Consider the following 23,107-nt stretch of genomic DNA (forward strand, 5'->3'; position numbering starts at 1 on the left):
AGTCAGGACTGAGATTCACAGCTGCAGGCAGGTCCTGCCTTCCCAAGCAGCACCTGCTTCCTTCCAAACACACAGGGACCATGCTAGTCTTTAAAATACCATTTATTACAATGGAGCCTTCAGAGCTAAAATCCCAACCAATGGGAGAGTTCGGGCTGTGTGTGTGAGGGGTCTTTAAAAAAGAAGTCGGAGGCTAGGGTCCCACATTGGTGCAGAAGCAGCCTGTCCCAAAACAGTCCTCTGGGTAGGCCGCTTCTCACCTCATCTTCCCCAGCTCTCCACCTGGCCCTGGCTAAACCCACAGCCTTGTCACAGAATCTCAGCAGACCCCAGCTGAGATTGTTAAATGCAAGATCCTCCCGGGAGAGCTCACTAAGCAGGAAGGAAGGCAGAGGACTGGGGTGGGGTTCTCAGTCAGTAGAGGAGCTGGCTGCTTTGTGAATATACTCTCCATCTGCAGCAAAGGGAGACTGATTCCTAGGCTGAATCTGCTTAGGTGTCCATGGGGCTTTCCTGGAAGGTTGTACAGGCTTAGGCTGGTCCCAGGAGGTGCATCCTGCCTAAGCAAATGTTCCAGAGGCCAGAGCCAGGCTGGTAAGTGCAGAGAGAGACAGGGCTGCTCCCTGTCAAACAAGCCCCAGTGGAAATCTCAGGGCATGTTCCTGCTGCGGTTTGAAATGCCCCAGGGGTGAGGAGGAGTGAGTCGCCATCGGACAAAACAAGACAGAACCCGAAGGAATTTCATTTTTCTCCTTGTAAAATATTGGTTTTAAAACAAAAGAAAGCTCACGCTCCGGTAAATGTGAGGTTCTCCTGCTGATGAGTCTCTCTGCAAAGCCTTTGGCATGCCAGCAACCCGCCGTGGGGGCCCTGCTCTAACAACCATCCTGTCCTTGTCTCCAGCCAGAGCAACTACAGCAGGGATCAGGACCCTGGAGAACTCCTAAGGGGATCCAGAGACTCACGGTCCTGAGCCCCCCTGTATGGTACCTGCCCACTCTACCAAGGACTCTTTTCCCACCTTCTCCACTGAAGGGCTTAGCTGGTGGACCAGATGCTAGTACGGGTCGCTCAGTCGGCCGCCACCTTCTCACAGGGACACTGGAGTGAGGGCAAGGGGGGCTGTCAAACCACAGCTGAGGAGGACGACGACGATGAAGAGGAGGAGGAGGAGGCTGTGGCTGCTGATGAGGAAGGGGAGGCAGAAGGGGAGGAGGAGGTGTTCCAGAAAAGCCACCTCCTCTTGGGCTGCCGTTTCTGGTGGAGGTAGTCTTCCTTCTCGCGCTCCTTCTTGGCCCGCTGGTAGTGATCCTCTTCCTTCAGGTACCAGACCGGCGGCCAGCGGTGCTTCTCAAAGTACTCCTGGTTCTCTGAAGGGGGCGACAGCACAGGGGCATGTTAACAACACAACCAGAGCAGGTGGCATCCCACAAAGCCCTGCAGTGGCATGTGCACACAGCACTGAGTTCACTACCCCTTCCCAGAGTACAGGGCAGTGCTCTCCTGGCTGCCTCTTATGGCCGACCCCACTGTCCCTCCCTGCTGTACTCCACTCTGCTGGTGAGTGATGCAGAGGGCAGTAGCTAGCACTAACCTGCTGACATGGCCTTCATATCCCGGGGGAACTTCCGACAGACATTGTTGTAGTTGGTGCAGATGTGATGAAGGCACCAGTCTGCAAGCTGGTATGCACAGTGGAACTGGAAGAGAGAGAGACTATTATGAGCACCAGCGCAATCCCTGCAAGGGGACATCACCTGCCTTACAATGTACCACCACTGCAGTGCAGCCACCTCTGGGGTGGAAGACAGGCATCGTTTATCAATGCCCGACTAACCGCAGAGCCCTTTAGAGAAGTGGAGGAGAATATGGCATCCCGCTGGAAATGCGACAGGCAGTTACCCACGCTGGAATTTGGCCACCCTGCAATAGGGTTTTCTATGACCACAAGAGGTCAGGATGTTGCTTTCACATCCTGTTTGAAAGGCCACAGCCCCGGGGGCCATTGGATTCAGTACTGATGGAAGAGTTCCACCAACACCACTTCGTGCACAACCAGTGTCCCTTACAGGTCTCCCACCCAACCTGGCCCTGTGGTAGCCTGCAAGACTGGATGGGCTCACAGTGGAGCATGAAGTTACTGCTTACAAAAGCTCTCTATCTAGCGCCACTCCATCTTCCCAGCCTTTCCTTCTGTGAGTTCTCATCCCCCTGTGAGTGCAGCAAGAGCCATAACCAGCCGGCCATGAAAAGCCACAGGGCAGCCTCGGAACTACCCAGAAATGAGCAACTCATACCTGCGCCAATTCCAGGAACACGAGGACGTCCCCATCGATATCCACCAACATCTGTGATGCCTCCATCAGGCCTGCCACCATGTACTGCTCTGTAACACACACAGGGGGGTTAGGGAGCATCTCCCAGCACTGCTCTGTGACACAAACGCTATCATCACAGGGCTTATCCTGGCTGAGATTCAGGGCTCATCTACACGGGGACACGGAGATTTAGTGCATGGCAAACGGGTGTAAATCTACAGTGCACTAGCTTGCCATGAGCTAACTGGCTGGCGTGGAGCCTGCAGTAGGTCAAAGCACGCTATGGATCTTCTAATGCATGGCAAACCAGAGCACTGTAGATCCACACACAGACATCCCCAGCTTGCTTTGCACAAAGTCTCCCTATAACAAATCCTCAAGGTAGACTCTGACCAGAGAGAGGGAGTGCGAGCTCCAAACTGAAAATCTGACCGTTTCAATCTGAAAACCGACGTTTTGACCCAATTTCATTGGGTGAAAATGTTCAGAAGGTTTGTGGGGGTTGTTCCAATGTGGAACGAAAACAGATCTTGAAGCCTCAGAAGTTGTTAGAAAATGGACTTGTCATCTTCTGGCCGCTGCCAACACCCCAAGCCATCGGACACCTGTTATCCTCTGGCCAGCTCTACGGACCACACCCCACCCCACTGGACCCGTGTTGAACTCCATCAGTTCTACCAACACCTCCGCACAGCACCTGTGTCACCCTCTGGCTGGCTCTACAGCCGACACCCCAAATCACCAGACCCATGTCATCCTCTGGCCCATTCTACAGACAACCACTCAGGCAAGTGGACGTGTGTTGCTCTCCAGCCGGCTTTACCACCAGCACCAAGCCACTGGCCCTGCATGAGACCGGTAAGGGTGACAGATCCAGCAAGGTGCATCGGCCATGCTGCAGCTAGTGGGAGACTCGGCACTGAGTTTGTCATGCCTCTGAACTGCTCCCCAAGCCAGCCCATACTCACGAGGTCCCAAGCCCTCTCCCTTACATAGACAAGTGCTGTCAGGCTGTCCTACTGGGCTCTGTTTTTTGGGTTCAACCTGCATTGGGATGAACCTTGGAAAGCTGTCAGGAGCACCCCAAAGCCTGTCTCCCTAAGTCACCATCCCTTCCGATGGAGATGGGTGTATGGAGTCCCCGATTAGGGAGGGCCTCTGGGTCCCTTCACTCACTGCTGGAGGAAGGCACTCCAGATAAAATTGTCACATCCCAGCTTTTGCTGCCTTCTCCACAGGAGGCAGTGACCCCAGCACCCCCCCGCCCCTTAAGTCCCTGATCATTCAGATTCACTTGTAGCTGTAAGCTAGGGTCACAGAACGCCCCCTCCCCCGATTCCTATTCCCTGATTTAGGATGCAGTTGTGGGTGACAAAGCCTGGCTTGTCCTGGGTGCTGCCTGACCACAGGCCCTTCTTGTGTCACCCCAAGTTACCTGTGAGAGCCACCAGGTGCGGCAGACACAGCCGATTGGCCAGGATGATGAGCTTCATGTCGTCGAGGTCCGGGCTGGAGCTGAACTGGCCGGTGTACAGGTACTCGAGAACAGCCCGCATGCAGCTCTTACTGGTGTAAGGGAACACCACCTGTGCAGGAGGGACGTGGACACAGACAGGGTTACCTTCCACGGGGGTGCAGGCTCTGTGCCCTGCCCCACGCTCCCAGTGCTTGGGGGATGCTCACCCTGCCCCTCCCCAGCCCCCCTGCAGCAGGAATCTGTCTGGTTCAATCACACCTGCCCAGTCTTTCTGTGGCCTGGCTGCACCCACCCCTTCTTGTCTGCACTGGGGATTTCAGCTGTCCGTGGCCAAGCAGGGTAAGCGGCACTGGTGCAAATGCCCACTGCACCCCGCCCTGAACTGTTCATATCTGTCTGTACAAGCACCATTTTCTGACTGACCCCTGGTCTGACTGAACCCCCACCCTCTTTGTCTGAGCTTTTCCTCGTCTCTTCAGACTTCTAGTTCTCGATCAGGCCATGCACAGTGTGGGCAATGGCCCCGAAAAGTGCTTGGGCCTGATTCTCATTTACTCCCTTCCTGTGCTTAGGGAGGAAGAGGTTGGATGGGCTTTCAGCCCCCTTTGCACTTCCTGTATTCTACAGCTGTTCCGGGGCCCTACCTGGCCCCTTGTGTAAGTCAGAGTGGCCCCAAGGCTGCTAGAACATATTCGCTCCCTATGGGCCCTGGGGAGCAGAGAACAGCCACAGTGCACGGCACTCCGGCCACCCACTCTGCTGGGGGCTGGGAGCAGAGTCCTTCTATGAGTTCTCTAGCTGTGCAAGGGGGATCTCGGGGGACCATTCCCACTCACTTCAAGGCTACTTTATGCTGTCAGAGTGGCACAGAGGGATGCGTGTGTAATGGAGAGATCTCAGTTTCAGGAACTCCCTTTTGCCCACCCGAACGTCCCTTTCCCCCTGCCTGGTCTCCTCCTGCTCCGGGGAACTTTTCCCTTTGACCTCATCCAGTCACTGCTTGCTGTGAAATCTTGGCTTCCCTCCCCTTCTGCCCCACGAGCCCTGGCTAGAGAGAGGAAAAGCACTGAGTCAGTGCAAAAAGGCACTCAGGCTTTTCTCTCTCTCTCTCTCCTTAATGCTGTAGCTCTGGGCCTCTGGGATACCACTATGGCAATGCAGGCAGCGGAAGTGCCTGCTCATCAGAACCGCTGTTCAGGTGCTGCATGGAGCAAGATGCAGGCTGCGTTCCCTTCTCTAGGACTCTTGGTAGCACCGGGCTGAGCTGCAGGGAGGGAGAGGAAGAGAAGGCAAATCCCAATCCTGCCACGGGCATTCGCTGCCGCCCTCCTCACCTCTTGGGTGGAGCTCTCCACAAAAGGACCCCCGAACATAGCAGCCATCCAGTCACAGCTGGAGATGAGCAAGGGCTTGTGGGCACTAATAGCACCATCGTCCAGGATGAAGGTGACATCTGCAAACAAGCAAAGGGGCGTCCATCAAGGAAGGAGCTCACAGCCTGTCAACCGCCCCCCATGTGTGGGGCAGCCTCAGGCGGCATCCCTGCCCCTCCCTACAAGAAACCCAGCAGGGATATAACTTTGAGGCTGCACCTGCAGGACCTGAAGAGGCAGTCGCTCCGGGGAACAATCCAGGAGCAGCCAAGTCTCTGGACACTACACTCAAAAAGGTTTCCCCATCTCCAGCATCTTTCTCCTTTCTGCCTGCTTGTGAGCATCCTGGGGGAGGGCTCGGAACAAAGCCAAGCAGAACACATACTACCTAGGCAGGGCCTTTCAGACACAGCTCTCAGCGTGCTCTACACAGGTATCATGACTCCCATTTTACAGACAGGGAAACAAAGGCACAAAAGCATAAACGCCTGCAAACCAAGCCTTGGCAGACCTGAGAGTGGAAGAAGTCACCTTTCTTGGTTCCCTATCCCCAGGACCATGCAGTCTTCCCAGAACCCGAGGTCTAATTCAGATGAACTACTGGCTACTTATGTGACCTTGGGGTTTGTCTGAATGGAACAAATTCAGCCAGGGTGATGCTGGGACATTTCCGTCACAATGTCATAACATCGTACCATGGTGTCATGACAAAGCGTGATGACACAGCACCAGAATATCATGGCAACGTCATACCAGGATGTGGTTTCAGAAGCCCTGGAAGGGGGTCTCAGGACCCAGGAATGTCCCATAAATGGTGAATTTCCCATCATGAACGGGGATAATTCTACATAATCCAGAACAAGTGGAAACTAAGTTGCTCGAGCTGCTCTTGTTTAAATAACCAGAGCTGGAAAACTGGCTGGAGGGCAGAAATTTTGCAGGAAACCAGATGCTTGAGCTAGGGCTTTCTGGGAGAAAGAAACTATGGCATCACAATTGCATAAAATCTGCACTGGAAGCTCTCCAGAAGCCGTGGGGAAAGGCTGGGCTGGACAGCCTTGAAGAGTGACACCCTGTTTATTGGTAGCACATCACCATCCTGGGCAGCCGCGCTGGAAGCTGCCCCATTAATGTGCCTCAGCCCTTTTCTGGAGGGAGCACGGCTAAGCCTCAAGTTCAGTTTCAACGGCCCACTCAGTCCTTGGGTCCCTTTCCTGAGACTGCCAACAAGGGATCCCATGAGCAGCAGCTGAGATACAGACGCCTATCCAGGAACTGGTCTGAGATGCACCTACTCGCTCACGGGCCAGCTAACAGCCATCAGATGGTGTCAACTCTCAGTCATGACTGACCCAGACCGGACTCAGAGAGGCTCCCCGCAACATACCCAGTCCCCTGAGCCCCAGGCTCCTCCTCACTGGTGAGCAAGCCCCCACCACCTGAGCAGTCTAGTCCCCCACAGCTATCGCTCCAACAGGGAACCGCCTGAGCCATACCAGAGAAAGTCCCTTTGGCCAGGCACTCCTTCACACGGTTGGTCCTCCTGACGTGAAAGGCTTTGGTGATCTCCTGGTTCATGAACGCCTCGTTGTTCAGGATGTTGGCCACCATCATCCTGAGGTCAAAGACCTCCAGCAGCTCAGCGATGTGGGCAATGTGCATGAGGTCCCGCTCGTTCTCGTCCAGCTCCCCCGTGTACAGGTACTTGAGCACCGCCCGGAAGGGCCCGGGCTGGATGGAAGGGTCCATCTTCACCACCACCATGAGCCGGGATTTGTAGGTCAGGGGGTCGTCAGCCATCTCCTCCTGGATGCTGACGAAGGCACGGCTCCAGGAGGACAGGGTCCTCCCCCGCCTCAGCCCACGCTGCCCTTTCTCGTAGCTGTTGCCTCGCAGGATCCCGTCGCTGGTGGAGGCTCTAAGGCACGGTGGACGCTGGCTGGAGCTGAACTCCTCGGTGCTTTCGCAGATGTCGAAGCTGGCGGCTCGGAGGAGGAAGTCACGCCCGTGGTGCCTCTCCTCCTGGTGCAGCGTCCGCTCGGTGGCGGCGGTGGAGACGGCAGCCCCGGAACTGCCCCCAGCTGCCCCCTGCTGGTCCTCCTCACTCAGGTCCATCAGGAACAGGTCGTAGAACTTGGAGGAGGAGGTGGAGAGGTAGATCTTGTGGGCATAGATTTTGATCTTCTCTTGCAGCACTAGGATGACATCTGCACACAGTGGGTCCTCCAGCAGGTGGGCTGGGTGCTCCTCATTGTTGGAAGGGGGGTCTGGGACCATGATGATGGGTGGGGGTGGCTTGGGAGGCAGGAAAGGGGCCTGGAGCAGTGGCCTCTGGACGTTGCGGAGGTGGGACTTCCAGAACTGCAGGTGCCGGCGGGAGATAAGGGCAGCCCGGATGGCGTTGTCAAAGACATCCTTGATACCGAATTGGGCTACCACGCTGGTCTCGTAATAGGGGATGCCCAGCTCCTTGGCCACCTCCCTCCCCTTCTCTGGTGGCAGAATCTCATTGGGTTTGATTGGCCTGGAACAGAGAAGGGTGGGGAACAACAGTAAGAGCTGCTCAGAGACCCAGTGACCTTGGAAACACGTAACAAGGGGACTGCGCAGAGGTACAGCATGGGGGAGCGTAAGGCCCTGTGCAGTGGCAAACACGGAACTCCCCCGGGCATAGCAGACTGCCTGGGGCCAGGAACATCACTCCCATGGGTCAACCAATGCCACCTTGGCTCCCTCTTCATCTTATTTTTCTCCCCTCCTCGCTATCCCCTATTCCTTCCTGCCTTTCTCCCATTCTTCCTCTCTGCCTCCCGTCTCCCGCTCTGTTCCTCTCACACAGATGTGCCCAAAAGAGAATTGCTCTGTATTGCAGATTTCACAGCCTGGGTCCATCTGGAGAATGTTGCTACTTCGCCTCTCTGCAAGCGGTCGTCTGCTCCCTGGTAACCAATACATGTCTCTCTGGGCTTGCCCTGACATCCCTCGCATCCTGTACGCTGCTTTATCCCAATCTCTACCTGGCCAAGGGTCGTCTGGCTCGATTGACTGCTTCCAGGTCGGCATAGCGAAGGTCAAGCTGGCAGCCCACCAGGATGACAGGTGCTCGGGGGCAGAAGTGCTTGATCTCTGGGTACCACATGGTCTTAACATGGTGCAGGGAGTTCGGGTTAGCAATGGAGAAGCATAAAACCACAACATCAGACCTGAGAGTGGAGAAGAGGCAGGGTTCCATTATGATTCTGTCCCCCAGGGGCCATGTACTCATCCCATACAGGATTCAGGCATATGCACCTACCCTGCACAGGTGCATAAGTGCAAGGCAGACTCCCTGCACAAGGGATCAGCACCAGGAGGAAACACTGGTTCCCTGCATGGTGTTGACCTGTAAACCCAGACCTGAACTTAGGGTGCAAGATTAAATTATATATCCTGTGCTTTAAAATGCTTTAAAATAGGGAAACAGCAGCTATTAGAGCTGTAATGCAAAACATGCAAGTAGAGAAACATAAGAATCTGGATAACCACTAAGGCAGGCTTGGCCATAAACTGAGGCATTGTGGGCCTGTTAGTAGTTTTGATAGTCTAGCAAAGGAGTTAGCAAGACTGCTTAGTGTAAGGTTAGAAGATTTAGCAACATCTTGCAATATGTAGCTTATTCTGAAAAGTACACCACAGAAGGTTGAAGTAATGGATTTCTAGGGATGTTTGGGGGTATATGTAACCATGCAAAAACCACATTGGGATATTAATTGATGTAACCGAGGTATTAACTGCGGGAAGTTGAATTATGGCTAGTCGGAATATCACTCATGGGCAGGGGCTGAAACCTGACCAAATATCGTCCCGGACACACGTGGAATGAAACAGGAAAATGTGTATAAAAGATGATCAGACCAAGCCCCACTTGGGACATCAGGGATGACCATGGCAAAAGCCTGAGTATGAACGAATTGTCTTGTGGTGACCTCTCCTTACTTTTTCTTCTATTTTTGCTGGTACCAGTCTCCATAAGGTTGCATGTATGTCAACATTTGGAGACTGCTTTATTTTGTGCCAGCCTGAGGCTATAAGTAAGTGTGCATGATCCGGAGGTGGGGGAAGGGGGTTGTTATATTTATCTTGCTTCATTTCATTTTTCTATGATTTCAGCGATAGATCTCTGTATTAAATAAACTTTGGGGGTATGTTTCACCAACCTCAAACTCAGTAAAATGTGAACTATTAGTGACGTGTACAATTTGAACCCTAAACTTATCTACGGCTAGAATAGGAGCCAGTCTCCCCCGCCGCCCCGCAAGTACAATGCATGCTCCCTGTATGCAAGCCAGCCCTCCACCCCCGTTTGTAGTGCAATGCCCCACCCCCCGCACAGGAACCAGCCTCCCCTCCCCCAGCGGTGCAATGCACATTCCTGGCATGGAAGCCAGTCCCGTGTCGTCCTCCTCCTCCCCGGCCCTTTCATGCATTTATTCCTTCTAGTTCCTAGGCCCGAAGGAAAGACCAGTTTGCCACCCTACCTTCCGTAAGCGAAGCGTCTATCTTTGTGGTGGTCCCCAAAGGTATCCCAGAGTCGCAGGGACACACTAACATCATCCACCACATCTCGGGAGCGCTCCAGCACCTGAGGGAACAAAAAAGGTCAGCCGCTTTCCGGGGCAGGGGATGGAATTAGCTAGCTCCCTTCTCCCCCTGGAGATAGGACATTAAAGGGGAGTTAATGACACTACTGACTCCAGGCAGGGGAAGAATGCGTGGGAGGGTGGACTGCAATCATGATAGTGCCCTGCCCTGTTGGACAGCCCGTCTGCACCATGCTCCAAGAGAGGGGTGTCCTGTGACAGCTACAGTCCCTCCAGCCCCGTCAGCACCAGTCCCGCCCGCGAGGCAGACGTCACTCACCTCCTGGCAAACACGATACTGGTCAATGGCCCAGACCGTGGGCACGTGGGTGGCGAGAAGCTGGTACTGGGTCAGCGTGGCATTGCAGGCGCGGGCGCAAATGAGCCGAGTCTTGCCCACCGCGTTGTCCCCAACCACGACGCACTTGATAGTTTCTACGTTTGGCCTCTCATAATCCATGTCAGAATCCATTAATTGGGACCTGGGGGGAAAGCAAGGGAGAGGGGCCAGCGGAGACACTAAGTCAATGCTCCAGACCTGTTTGCAAGGCAGCTCTGGGTGCCGCACCAAGCCAGCCTATGCCTCCTCTGCTCCCACGAAAGCCCTTGGAGGGAGGTCCTGCTATCCCAGAGAGGAAGTGGGCCACAGTAGGGTGGCCCCCACTCCCCACAGAGAGCTGCCAGCTGGCCAAGTGGGAGGGAGTCCTCTCTTCCCCTGGAGAAGCCAGCCACCCCCACTGCACCCCATACAAACTCCGTAGGCAGGAAGCAGCTACCCTACTCATCCCAGTGGAAAAAGATTTCCCAGGCAGAGCCAGCAAACCCCAGAGAAGATAGCAAATAAACAAGCGCGGTCGACCAGGACCTAGGACGTGGCCACCACCCAGGGTGAGGCCCGGGGCTGGGATCTCCTGGGAGCACCCAACCTAGGGAACCTTGCACCTTTGGAAAGAGTATGGAACTTATGCCCACTTCAGCCTCTGCTGCCACCGAGCGGGGGGGATGGGACCCAGGGGATTTGCAACCCACCCTGCAGGTGCTCAGAGCCGGGGAAGGGGGTGGGGGCGAATCTGTGAAACAGCACTGCTCGCATGGGCAAGAGACAGTGCCTGGGAATGCACCCGGGAGTGTGCATCCTCCAGCTTCACCTCTGCTCCTGCCATACTCACAAGGGCTGATTTAAAGGGAATCCCGCATGGTCTGTGTCCCTCCTAGAGAACCTTCTCACGGAAGGGGCAGCTGCCAGGCCGCTGGAGTCGCTCCGTCTCTCACACACCCAGAGTCATTTCTCCTAGCAGGGAACCTCGTCCAGACTCCTCATGAGCTTCTCCCCCTTCCTCACATCCCTGAGGGCCCCAGCCACCCTGAGCTGCAGAGACCTTGGTTGGCTGCTTCCCCCGCAATCCCAATGAGAGCCCAGCGAGGACCATGCCACCCAAAGCAGCTCTGAGCAGAGAACAACAAACAACAGCCCTTGGAAGGGGAACGGAGCCAAGGCAGCTCCCCACCCCTTCTTAACATGCACTCCAGGCAGATTCCCTTTAAAATTTAATGGGTTCCTGGAAGCATGCACTGCTCTGCCTCTGATAAGACACGTGCCCTGTCTGTTTGCTTGGACTCTCCTCCCTCCCCTGTCTCTCCAGCCCAGGCTCATGCTTGTTCATGTGAGAGAGATTTTTTTCCCCATTCCTCCCTTCCCGGCCTTAGCTAACGAAGCTTCCAGATCCACCTGAGCAAACACAGCCTCCCTCTCTCCCCCGCCCGCCAGATGTCTTCCTCCACCACCCACACCCACACCCATACACACACCCTAAAGGGCATAACAGAATAAACTCAGGGCTGGCTGCTTCTCCTCCTGCCGGCACTGCAACTGGAATAACTGGTACCAGGGACACCTCAGTCCCGTGTTCCCATTTGGGTCAAACAGGACAAGACGGCCAGAGCAAAGTACAAGACTGCCTGAGGGGATTTTTTCCTCCTTCTACATAGAGTGGTGCTGGCTTTTGAAAAGGAACACCTTTGTGTTCCTGAAGGCTCAGCAGTGACTGGCAGGGCACGGCTGTGGGGAAGCTGGGGTCCTGCACAGCATGCCCAGCTCATGCTGCTAGCATTCCAGCTGATGCTTTCGGGGCACAGCTGGGAGGATGTTTGCACTGCTGGAGTTGTAACTGGGCACTGAGAGGCCGATGCTTCGAACCAGCTGTCAGCAGCTCTAGGCACACACGGCCATGCTTTGCCAGCGCTGAGCTCTGGAAATGTAGTGAGCAGGAGTCTAGAGCAAAAAGAATTAACTCATGGCAGTTTAAACCAGGGATTTACAAGGCTTCTGTGGGAGGAAAGAGGGGAAAAGAGCTTCTCTTTGTAACAACAAACCCAAGTTGCCCGGCTTTGAACTCTCTCTTGAGCAGCATTACTTCTAGGCACAGGCCTTCTGAGGTGCTGTGTACATACACCAGCCCACAGAGCTAATACCAAGGTAACGATAGCAACGGAGAGCTGCGGAAGGGGATGTGAATGCAGCTCTCAGTAGCCTAAGCTAAAAGTACAAAAGGGACTTTCTAATGATACCATCCCTGCCCAACTCCCAAGGAGCCCCATTCTGGCAGAGGCTGAGCACCCTTCACTTGCAGGGGCTCAGCATCTAGCAAGATCAAGCCCCAAGTTTTGTGGGTTCAAAGACAACGCATCAGGCCAGCTCCTGAGCTGATGGGGAAACCAGCATGTCCCAGGGCAAAGATTATTTTAACTGAGGTGCTCATATCCTGCAGAGGATCTCTGCTAATTGTAATGCCAGGAAAGAAAAGGAGCTTTAGGTAGGTGCTCAGATACTGTGGTGATGGGCACAACGCATAGACATTAGACAAATGGAATTTTTTTTAAAGCAGCCTTAAGGAATCCTGCCTGAGCACTCTCCCTTCTCTGCCCAAGCCCCATGCTCCCCCTAGCACCCTACATGGTTCAGCCCTAGAAGGGGAGAGAAGTGGGAGTAGTAAGCTCTTCGGAAGGTCTCTAAAATGTATAACTACAACATCTTCTTCCTGGTGCCCCCAAAGTGCCCATCAGTTAAAACAAGAGGCAAACTGCAGAGCAGAGCCAGAATTTTGGGTGACGTGGGGTCCATTTGGAAGGTGGACCGCTGTGCACCTCAGGACCTCCTGGAGGGCTTTGGTTCAGTGGCATGTGTCTTGGCATTAGCCCCTGTGCAGTAAATTTGGAGCCCATTTGGCTAAGCACGGGTTAGTTTTTAACTCAGGCCCCCATGGTAGTAGGGAGTTTAAAAAGAGCAGGCTTCAGCATCCGTGCAAAGAAATGCAGGAGATAGGAGAGGCAAAGGCTGGCCCAAAATGAAGGAGATGTGAAACTCCTGCCACAGCAGCTGGTGTGTGTTCGTGGCAAATCAGTGTCCATGTGACACTTCACCCCAGCCAGAGACACATTTCATTCTCACTGTTACATATACCTCCTACAATCCAGCGTCCCAGCTCCTCATTCCGCTCTTCTGTGTCCACACCAGGAACCGATCCAACTCTCACTGAGGTAAATGGAATGAGATGGATCTGGCCCTGAGATTGTGCTACTGGCTCCCACTCCATATACCCCCCAGTCATAACCCCATCTCAATCCTTCTCATCTCTCCCCCAGCATCTGCTTCGTTCTCTCTCCTGATCCACCCTTAAACCCTAAATCACCCCATACACCCTCTCTCTGCCATTCCCCTTCCCCACCATGGGCTCCTCTCTCTGCCCCATCTCCAGTGCAACCCCTTATTCCCTGCCCGCAATGCACCCCATAAGTACATCTTCCTGATCCAAACGTTCACTCCCCCTAGCCCTTCTCTGGATCCCCCTCCCAAGGCACCGAATCCACCCCCTTTACCTCCCAAGGAGAACAGAGATTTGTTCATTTTCACCAGTCCCAGTCTCTGGTTACCAAGGAAACTAAAGAATCACCCCAGGGAGCCCAGTGTGTTTCCTAGCAACTCTCAGGGTAAAAATCCTCCATCCCCCATCTTGCGAGGGCACGCGCGCACACACACACACTCTCCCTCTCTCTCTTAAAGAGAAGGAATGCAACAAAAATAGAATGGTCTCATGAATGCAGCACCTACTACCGGGAACCTTCTAAGCGACTAGAAAAGGCGGGCAGGTGAAATCTGAGCATCTCCAACAAAAGATGATCAGAAGAGAAATTAGGAGCCAAGAATCTTGCAGGCTAAGGCCTCGCACAATATTATTTGTAATAGTAGTCATAATAATTGCAGTGCAGAAAGAAATACAAATCTAAACACAGGGCACAGTCCAAACAAAGCGGAGACAAAACACAAATATGTTTGCAAGGCTTTTGCAAATCAAGCACAACTAAACGGTAAATATATAGTTTTTAAAAAAGCAATAATAAAATGCAAGTAGGTTGCAAAGATTCTGCACAAACACACACAACCCCAAACAGTCACAAAACGCATCTATATTGCAACGATTTTAGGAATCGGAACTAAAAGGCGAGCCTAACTATAGTGCCAAGACTTATGCAATGAAATCTAATCGGCACGAAGAGCCTTTACAAAGGACTCCCGCGTCAGTGCAACCCAACCCGGGGCATCGCAAGAAACTCGGGATTTGCCGTTGCAGCCTCTCCGGAGCTGCACCTTCCACAGCAGCAGCGCAAAACACAACCCCCGGCAACTCCATTCAAGGGGTTTGGGGCGTGTGTTTTTAAACGGCCCGGCCACTTTCCCTGCTCAGCCCGGGCCGGAGTTACTAGGGAGGGAGCTGGCGGAGCAGATGTCACGGAGCTCGGTTACTTACACCAACACATAGCGGGGAAATTCCAGTGGGCAGAATGCAGCGCTCCCCGGGAGACATGTCCATGGCCAGAAGCGCGCGGCCCAGATCCTGGCACCCAAGGCGGCGCTGGGGGCTAAACTCGGCGGCTCAGCTGCTCCCACCCGCCGGTCCGTGCCGGCACCAGAGAGGATACAGGCCCGTGCTCTGCATCTGCAGCCATTGCCTCTTCCTCAGCAGCATCCTCCCGGCCCCGGCCCCGGCTCCGGCCCTGCGCGCAGTAGCATGGGAAGGCGGCCGGGCTCCTCTCTCGCCCACCTGCCCGGCGGGGCCCTGCTCCCAGCTGGGGCTGCCCCAAGGGACGATGCTGGCCCCGCTGCTGGCTGCGGTGTCACTGAGCCCGCGGGCGCTGCAGTTCCCGGCAGGGCTCGCCCACCTCCCCGTTTTCATTCACAAAAACAAGAACCAGCCACAGGCCCCGCCTCTCTCTCCCCCCCAGCTGCCCATTGGCTGAGAGGGGGAGCAGGGGCACTTCCTGTGCCAGGCCTGCCTGGGCAGAGAGAGATCAACCAAGGCGTGGGGGGGGGAGGGGGGGGACACGGGGGAGAGAGGAGACAGCTCAGGTGCCCTGAATCTGGGGGAGTTCGCCGTCCTCTGCCTTTGCTTCTACCACCCTCCCCCTGCACCTCTTCCCTTCCGTCCCTCCATCCCCTGCACCTCTTCCCCTCCCCCTGCATCTCTTCCCTTCCCTCCATCCCATGAAACCCTCCCCTGCACCTCTTCCCTTCCATCCATCCCCTGCACCCCTCCCCCTACACCTCTTCTCTTCCATCCATCCCCTGCACCCCTCCCCTTGCACCTCTTCTCTTCCATCCCTCTATCCCCTGCACCCCTCCCCCTATATCTCTTCCCTTCCATCCATCTCCCCGCATCCTCCTCCACCCACCCACTCCATCTGTCCATGCTCCTGCCTCCATCCACCCCACTGCAGCTCCATCCATCCCCCTTCACCACCTGCCTGCTCCCAGTCACCATCCCCAGAAGGGACAAGCAGCTCACTCCCTCATTCCTGAGTCCGAGGCTGTTCCCATGGGAATCTGTTTCTCAGACCTGTGCCCTTTTGCTCTCTGGCCCTCACTGGTAGTTTCTGTCCCTCCCTTGGTTTGGTGTTGCACAGAGGATCTGCCCAAGCTCCTGTTTCCCCATCCCGTGACCCACAGTGGGTCCGTTCTGATCTCTATCTGATCTCCATTTCCACCAGTGGGTCTCAATTCTCTTAGGCAGCTGGGCTTGGACCAATGGCAGCTACTTTTACTCCTGGGGGAATGTTGCGCCACTGTGCGTGCACAGAAGTCATGTCCCCCACATGTCTGTCCCCGCACAGATTTCTTCCCCACAGAAACACGACTTTTTGACAGGGAAGCAAAGGGAAGCCGCAAGAGTGGTCATGTGCTCCTCCCCAGTAGCAGGGGTGTGTTGTTTCGGGTGCTCGGAGCAGCCAGCGGAGTGGAAAATCACAGGAGGGGTGGGGTGGGCAGGGCTGGGGACGCCCTGGCCAGTGGCTCCTACCCTGTACCAGGCTCAGCTACTAATCCTGGCTATGCCGGGGAGGACGAACTTCCTCTTCCCCTGCAAGGAGCGGACAGGGCTGGAACAGACTCACCCCCAGAAACCTCTCTGGCTGCTGTAAATACCGTCCCCACTCCCACTTCCTGCCCCCATCGCTCCTCAGCTGTGGAGGGGAGGGGATCACTGTACGGGGAGCTGCTCCCACATCCTCCCAACACCTGTGCATCCGGACTCACTTCATACCCAGATTGCCCCACCAAGCCTCACTCTCTGCCCCCAGAACCCCCCCACTGACCTCCCTGAATCCAAACCCACACCCTGACAAGCCTCACCCTCTGCACACGGAGCCCCCCTGCACCCAGATCCACCCCCACCAAGCCCCACTCCCTGCATCTGGACCCCACCCCTGCATCCAGACCGCCCCCTGCACCCAGATCCCCCCCACCAAGCCCCACCTCTGCATCCAGACCATCCCTGCACCCAGATCCCCCCACCAAGCCCCACTCCCTGCATCTGGGCCCCATCCCTGCATCCAGACCACCCCCTGCACTCAAATCTCCACCCCAAGAAGCCCCACCCCACCTGCACCTGGACCACCCTGACTAATCTCCGCACCCAGACTCCCACCCCACTGAACCCCACCAAGCCAGCACCCAGACCCACACCTCACCAAGCCAGCACCTGGACCCTCCCAACCATCTTCAGCTGCACCCAGAACCCCCTCCTCCCTACAATGAGCCCCTGTTCATCCAGATTTCCCTTGCACCCAGACCCCCCCACCACGCTGCCCGCACCCAGATTGCCCCACCCAGAACCCTATCACCCCACACCTGGATCTTCCTACACTAAGCCCGTCCACACCTGGATCCTGCTGGGCTGAGCCTGCCTGCCTATATCTACTGTGCTTGGCACGGAGGGGCAGGGCCCTGGGGTGTTTCTGGGACAGTCCTGGTCCTTGTGCTGTGTCAGGGTCGGGTGCAACTTTACCGCCGAGTCCATATCCGGGGGAGAGGGGGCGCAGGGTGATCTCCTACCTCTGTGCAGTCAGTGGCCTGTGCTCCCCACTGCCATGCTGGAGCCTCCACATTTATTTATCGACAAATAGAATTAGCAGAATTTTTCAGAATTTTAAAATACTGTGTGCAGAATTTTACATTTTTTGGTGCATAATTTTAAATGTTTTGGTGCAGAATATCCTCAGAAGTATACTTTGCAGGCTGGACTGCCACAGGCAGAGCGTCCCATGGGGGCCTGGTGAAGGATGCTGCATTGATCGGGAGAGGGGCAGCTCTGATAGGGAGACTCCTCACCCAGTCACTAGCAGGAGTTTCTGGATGACTCAAGGGAGCCGCATTGGGATAGAGATCTTTACAGGGATGGGACAGGTCACAGACTGAACTCTCCTCCAACCTGGAGGTGTGGGTTGAGGAGGTATGCGGAAATCTACCTGTGCAGGGATAGCGAGAGGAATTCTCCGTCCCGGGTTACACAGGAGTTCAGACTAGGTGATCTAATGGTTCCTTCTGGCTGTGGAAGCTATGAATCTTTACAACAGCCTTCAGGGCTGTCAAACAGGCACTTCTGGTCACTCAGCCCCACCAACACCTAACAAGGTGAGTTGCCCCCTCTCACGGACCCAGCTCCCTGGCCCCTTCTCACAGATCTACTCACTCCCAGCTCCACCCACCCCATGATCTTCCCACTCCACGGCTCTGCTGCATCCGTCTCACACTTCTCCACTGCCTCCCCCATCAGACTCATCTCTGCGGTCCCTCTCCCCAGCCCAGCTCCCCCCAGCCCCTCTGCGCTGCCCCTGCTTGCTGCCTCACAACCCAGCTCACAACCCAAGGACAGAGCAGAGAGACTAAAAACTCTAAGTCATCTCTGCGGCCTGACCAATGAGAAGCAGCTTTGCTTCCCCGCAGCCCAGGCCAGCTGCTGTGCCCCAGCATATCCAGATCATGTGATGCCTCATTGTCCTTCTCAAGGCTTCCCCCCCCCCCCCCCGCCTCCCCTGTGCCTAACCAAAATAACCCCAGCTCCTGTTCCCTTCCCGTTAAGATCGGATCCGGCCAGCTACAATCCCTCAGAACCACTCAAAGGTCTGGCATTGATGCAATGCGGCGTCAGCCAGCGTCAGCACTCCAGCATCTGCCTCACCTCGCACCTTTGCAGTCCAGTCACACAGACATCCAGCAGCTCCTAATCTAACGGTGCCAGAACGGCCCTCCCTCCCCCCCCACCTCAGCACCATTGCTCATCTGCCCCATGCCGTTCCTCACCTAACTCGTAAGACAGGAATCTCTCTCTCCATAGCAGAAGGAATCTGGAGTACTTGTCTGGGGGGGTCCTTTTGTTTTTTAAGTCTGGCATATGCTTCTCCCTGGTTGAGTCTCCGTATTCCACAGGGACCCTGGAAGCTAGCAATGAGGCTGTCGACTTCTTGGGGAAAGCTATTAATTTCCCTGCATTGGGCTGGAATGAAAACTGCAAGCTGCTGAGCTGCAGCTTTTAGCTTCCGTCTTCGAGTGGGTCACGGGGAAGGAACACGTAAAGCTCGCTTGCCAGCCGCATGATTTGGCTTATTTGCTCTGTCGTAGCAGGTGCTTAATTGTGGCATAAAAGTTCCTGGCAGCTTTACGATCAGTTTAATTCCTGAGTGACTCCCCACCGTCTGAAGCAAGACAAAAGCACAATTGTGGCGTTTGGTCCAAACCTCCAGGCTATACGTTGGCACTGAAAAACAGCTCAAACAAGCACATTCCCGCAGCTACTCCAGTCTCAGCTTCTCCCAGCAGGAGGTGCCCCCGGGAATGGTGTAGGAGCGAGGCAAGGCCCAGCCAGCAGATACTGGCGAAAGAATGCCGGCTCTGGATGAGCTCACAGCTATTCCGTTCCCAGCTTCTTCCAACAGGAGGTGCTACAGGAAATGATGCTGGAGTGCTGGCCCCAGGGCAGCTTCCAGGTGCTCTGGGCTCTATCTCTTCTAGCAGGCACTTCAGGGAATGTTGCCAGAGCATTAGCTACTATGAGGGAGGCCAAGTGGGAGGTGCTGCAGGGACTGGCCCAGGAATGCTGACTGAGGGGAAGCCCATAGCTACTCAAGTCCCTGCTTCTCCCAGTAGACGGTACCATAGGGAAAGATGTCGCGTGGAGGGGAATTCAGTTATTCCAGACCTAGCCTCTCTAAGGAGGAACCATTGTAGGGAATGGGGTAGACGTTATTAGCTACTCCAATCCCTCAACAGGAGGTGCTGTATGGAACAGAGGCAGAGTACTGACTCTAGAGAAGTCCACAGGTATTCCTCTGGTAATGTCTTCCAACAGGAGAGGCTGTAGGGAATAGTCCAGGAACATTGTCTCATTGGGGGTTCTCATCTCAGCTGTACTCCAGATGTAAGGTCCAGATTCTGTTCTAGAGGATCCACCTTTCCCCACTCCCTGGCTACAGCTGCAGTGCGTACAGCTGGTTAAGTCAGTCCTGTAATTCCCCAGCGAGTAGGAAGTGAATGGCCAGTAGGGGCTAAGATAGTTATGATGAGGTGCTCAGGTGTGATACCACAAAGAGAGCAGTATGAAAGCAAAGAGAGAAAGAGGGATGGATGGATGGAGGAGTACCTGTGGTGATTGATGGATGGACAGAAGAGTACCTATGGTGACAGACTGACAGATGGAGAGACTCATAGAAATGTAAGGCTGGGAGAGACCTCGAGAGGTCACCTAGTCTAACCTTCCATGCTGAGGCAGCGTTGAGTATCCTGACCTAGACCATCCCGGACAGGCATGTGTGTGAGAGAGAGAGAATCTGCAGATAGTTCATTTCCATTCAGAAGGTCTAAAGCTCTATTGATCCATCTATTTCTGACAGACATTTGAAGTGCTGAGCCTCAGTGCATGGATTTCTCCCATCCCAAATCATTACCCAGCCAGTTTGTATGTAAAATGTAGACACTGCCTAGCTGATGGGGCAGGAACATAAGCTTTTTCCTCTTTCCCCCTTGTCCCTTCCTGGAAGACTGACCGAGACCACAGTCTGATCACGAGCCTAGCTGCCTAGGTCACCAGAAGCCCCAGCCCCTCTTACAGTCTCATCACAGCCTCAGACAAAGGGATCTCTGGCTGAGCTGAGAGAAAACAGCCAAGCATGAGCCTAAGCTGCCCTTGGAGCTCCAGCTGTAAGTCAGTAACTGGATCCAATGCAAAGCAGAAGCAGCAGCATCCCCTCCCGTCCCTGTCTGCTGTTTTATCACAGCTGTAATTAAAATGCAGTTTACTCTGTGTGCCAGTGTCTCTCTCTCTGATATAAGCCTCTTGAACTCATCCCAAAAGGCTCCCATCTGCCCTGCTTTATAATCATCCTCGCTCCCAGTCAAATAGCTCCAAACCCAAATACACACACTGAGCTTTTCGTCCAGCCATCACAGCAGCCACAGGTCAAGCTGGGGAGTTGTGTGCGGAAAGGGTATGAACAGGCAAATGAAAGGATGTCAGGAAGGTGGAGAGGGCAAACAGCCAGCTTTGCTACCAGCTTCCAGAAGTGCCCTTCTTGTAACAATTGTCTCTCTCTAGGCTTGTATACTGTGACCATCTCTTGGACCCAGAAACCCTCCAGCCCTCTACCCAGCCCCAGCCCCACATTCTCTGTTGTCCAGAATCCCAGGCCTCTACCCAGACCCAGTGCTGCATTCTCTGTTACCCAGAAGCCCCATGGAGTCCCAGCCCAGCGATATGTGCAGTGACTTCCCAAAGAAATTCACATCACTGATAAATAATCTTCCTCCAACCTCCATATGTCCCTCACCTGCTATGGCCTGGGCCTGGTGGGATGTCCGGCAAAGTTCAGCTCCTCTTCCTCTGGAGAGCTTGGTGCTAGCTGCCAAAGCCCTGTCAGCGCACAACAGGCTGAGCTGAGTCAGCTCTGGGTGTGGTCATGAAGAACTGTACCTTCCGGGTAAAGTTCAGATGGTGCCAGTGAAAGGCAGAGCGCTGCCACAAGCTGTGTCAGAGGGACAGGTTCTCTGCCTATTCTGATAGCATGGGGGGTAGCTGCAGGAGCGGCGCCAGGGTTTTTGGCACCCTAGGCGGGGGTCCTTCCGCGCTCCCGGTCGTTGGCGGCAATTCTGCCGCAACGGGGTGCTTCCGCGCTCCCAGTCTTCGGGGCACTTCGGCGGCGGGTCCCAGAGCGAGTGAAGGACCCACCGCAGAATTGCCGCCGAAGACCCGGAGCGCGGAAGGACCCCCCGCCACTGAATTGCCGCCAAGGGTGGCAAAATGCCGCCCCACCAAATCCTGGCGCCCTAGGAGATCGCCTAGGTCGCCTAAATGGAAGCGCCGGCCCTGGGTAGCTGACCATGCACTGATGTATAGGGAAATTGTTGTCCAGGCCAAGCCCCCAGCTAGGCTGCATTCCCAAGCAGTAACATTAATGTGAGTGCCCAGGAAGCACCATCCTCTTTCCCCTCAGATCATACCCACTCTCTGCCTTCCCATGAGTCCACACGAAGGAACCCTCAACACATCGTCCTGGAGAACTTAAAGTGCAGGCCATCCTGCTGGGAGGGAGTCATATGTACTGGATATTCAGTGATATTCAGTGGAATTTACCCTGCAGAGCAGGGGATTTTAAGGCACTAGGGTGCCTGGGCAATATGCCCGGCTAAACTTAAAAAAGACACTGAGCTCTGTTGTGATACAACCACGTCTACTTTGGGGGGGCGGGGGCGGGTGAAGTGTTGCAGATTCCTTTGGGGGTATACTCTGAATTCACAGCAGCCTTTGCCTTTCTTGATGGAGCTGGGAATACTTCAGCTTTCTGCATTCCCAGGGCATAGAACTTGCCCTACCCACCTCCAAGCCTTGCTATGAGCTAAGGGGTATCCCTCTGCCAGGAACCACCTGGCCTTCTTCCTCCAGCGACTGGAGATACAGACACGGGGTACATTAAACGGCACACAATGAGCAGAATCCCTGGACACCTTTCCGGCTAGGAAAATAAGACTGGACCAAATCTGGACTGACTATGTCAGTGTCTAGCAACAGCTACAAAACATAAAGGAGGAAAATGCGAGTGAGCTAGGTACTTACGAGCTGTGGTACATCTTGGTCTTCTTCACAGCGTGGTGGGCTTTGGCTCGGGCTTCCATCGCTTTCTCTTCTCAGCAGGCTCTAAAAGGAGAGGTGGGAAAGGCGCAGGTGAGATGAGTTGACCTGGAACCCCTCCCTGCTTGGCTTTCCTGCAGGATGCCCCCTCCCTCCCCATGGGCAGAGGCAGCCCCTGGACAGGGGGATCCTAGACCATCACTCTTGCATGATGGATACTGGGCTCCTTAAAATCCAGTTCTAATGCAGCAACATGAAGACTCAGGGCTGCACAGTCTCAGGTGATGGGGAGGAAAATTCTCAGTGATGCTGAACTTCACATCCGTTTCTTTCTTCCCTAATTCCTTCACATGGCGCAGTTCTTAAGAACCCCCGCAGCAGGGGATAGGGAGGGACCAGCATTATTCCCAGTCATTGTTCTAAACTTCGTCTGTTTTATTCTTTCATCTGAGGATCTCAAAGCACTTTACAGACTTTCATTAAGGTTGCCTCACCCTTCCTTCCAGGGAGGTGGGGCAGTCTTATCTCCATTTTACAGATAGGAAAACTGAGGCTCAGAGCTAGGAAGTGACTTGCCCAAGTCAAGGCTGAGCCAGGACTAGAACCCAGGAATCTTGACTCCCCCTCCCCTGCTCAAATCACTATGTGTTGGACAGCTTTTGCTGAGAGTATTACAGTCAGTTTGTTTGTGACCTAAGCAAAACCCAGCACCCCAGAGTTCAAAGCAGACCAATGAGCCCTCTTGCATGTTTATTTTGTCTAAAGTTTCCCTCATTTGAACTCTGGAGTGAGGTAGCACAAGAGGTATTTTCTCCTCCTCTCTCTATTCAGTTGCTATATCAACAGTTTCTAAACACATCAGGGGCTGGGC

At 54.6% G+C, this 23,107-nt stretch overlaps 1 protein-coding gene across 4 annotated transcripts in view; it reads right to left on the bottom strand.

The window, feature by feature from the left end:
* Positions 1-84: 84 nt before the first annotated feature.
* The window catches only part of RHOBTB2 (Rho related BTB domain containing 2), a 32,941-nt gene continuing 9,918 nt past the window's right edge, over positions 85-23,107 (bottom strand). Inside the window, exons 2-11 of one of the 4 annotated variants that reach the window (XM_039523916.1) lie at positions 22,222-22,302; positions 10,068-10,269; positions 9,686-9,789; positions 8,186-8,371; positions 6,665-7,692; positions 5,130-5,248; positions 3,754-3,904; positions 2,298-2,386; positions 1,595-1,700; positions 85-1,370 (exon numbers count right to left, since the gene is read on the bottom strand). In XM_039523916.1, the coding sequence (XP_039379850.1) occupies positions 1,126-1,370; positions 1,595-1,700; positions 2,298-2,386; positions 3,754-3,904; positions 5,130-5,248; positions 6,665-7,692; positions 8,186-8,371; positions 9,686-9,789; positions 10,068-10,269; positions 22,222-22,280 (2,289 nt within the window). In that variant the 5' untranslated portion in view covers positions 22,281-22,302 and the 3' untranslated portion in view covers positions 85-1,125. Of the gene's footprint in view, positions 1,371-1,594; positions 1,701-2,297; positions 2,387-3,753; positions 3,905-5,129; positions 5,249-6,664; positions 7,693-8,185; positions 8,372-9,685; positions 9,790-10,067; positions 10,270-10,956; positions 11,529-14,592; positions 15,024-18,419; positions 18,641-22,221; positions 22,303-23,107 lie in introns of those variants that run through there. The other 3 variants (XM_039523917.1, XM_039523918.1, XM_039523919.1) reach the window with 3 other exon arrangements.

The sequence above is a fragment of the Mauremys reevesii genome, linkage group 2 (assembly GCF_016161935.1).
Source record: "Mauremys reevesii isolate NIE-2019 linkage group 2, ASM1616193v1, whole genome shotgun sequence".
In the NCBI taxonomy this organism is placed as follows: domain Eukaryota; kingdom Metazoa; phylum Chordata; order Testudines; family Geoemydidae; genus Mauremys; species Mauremys reevesii.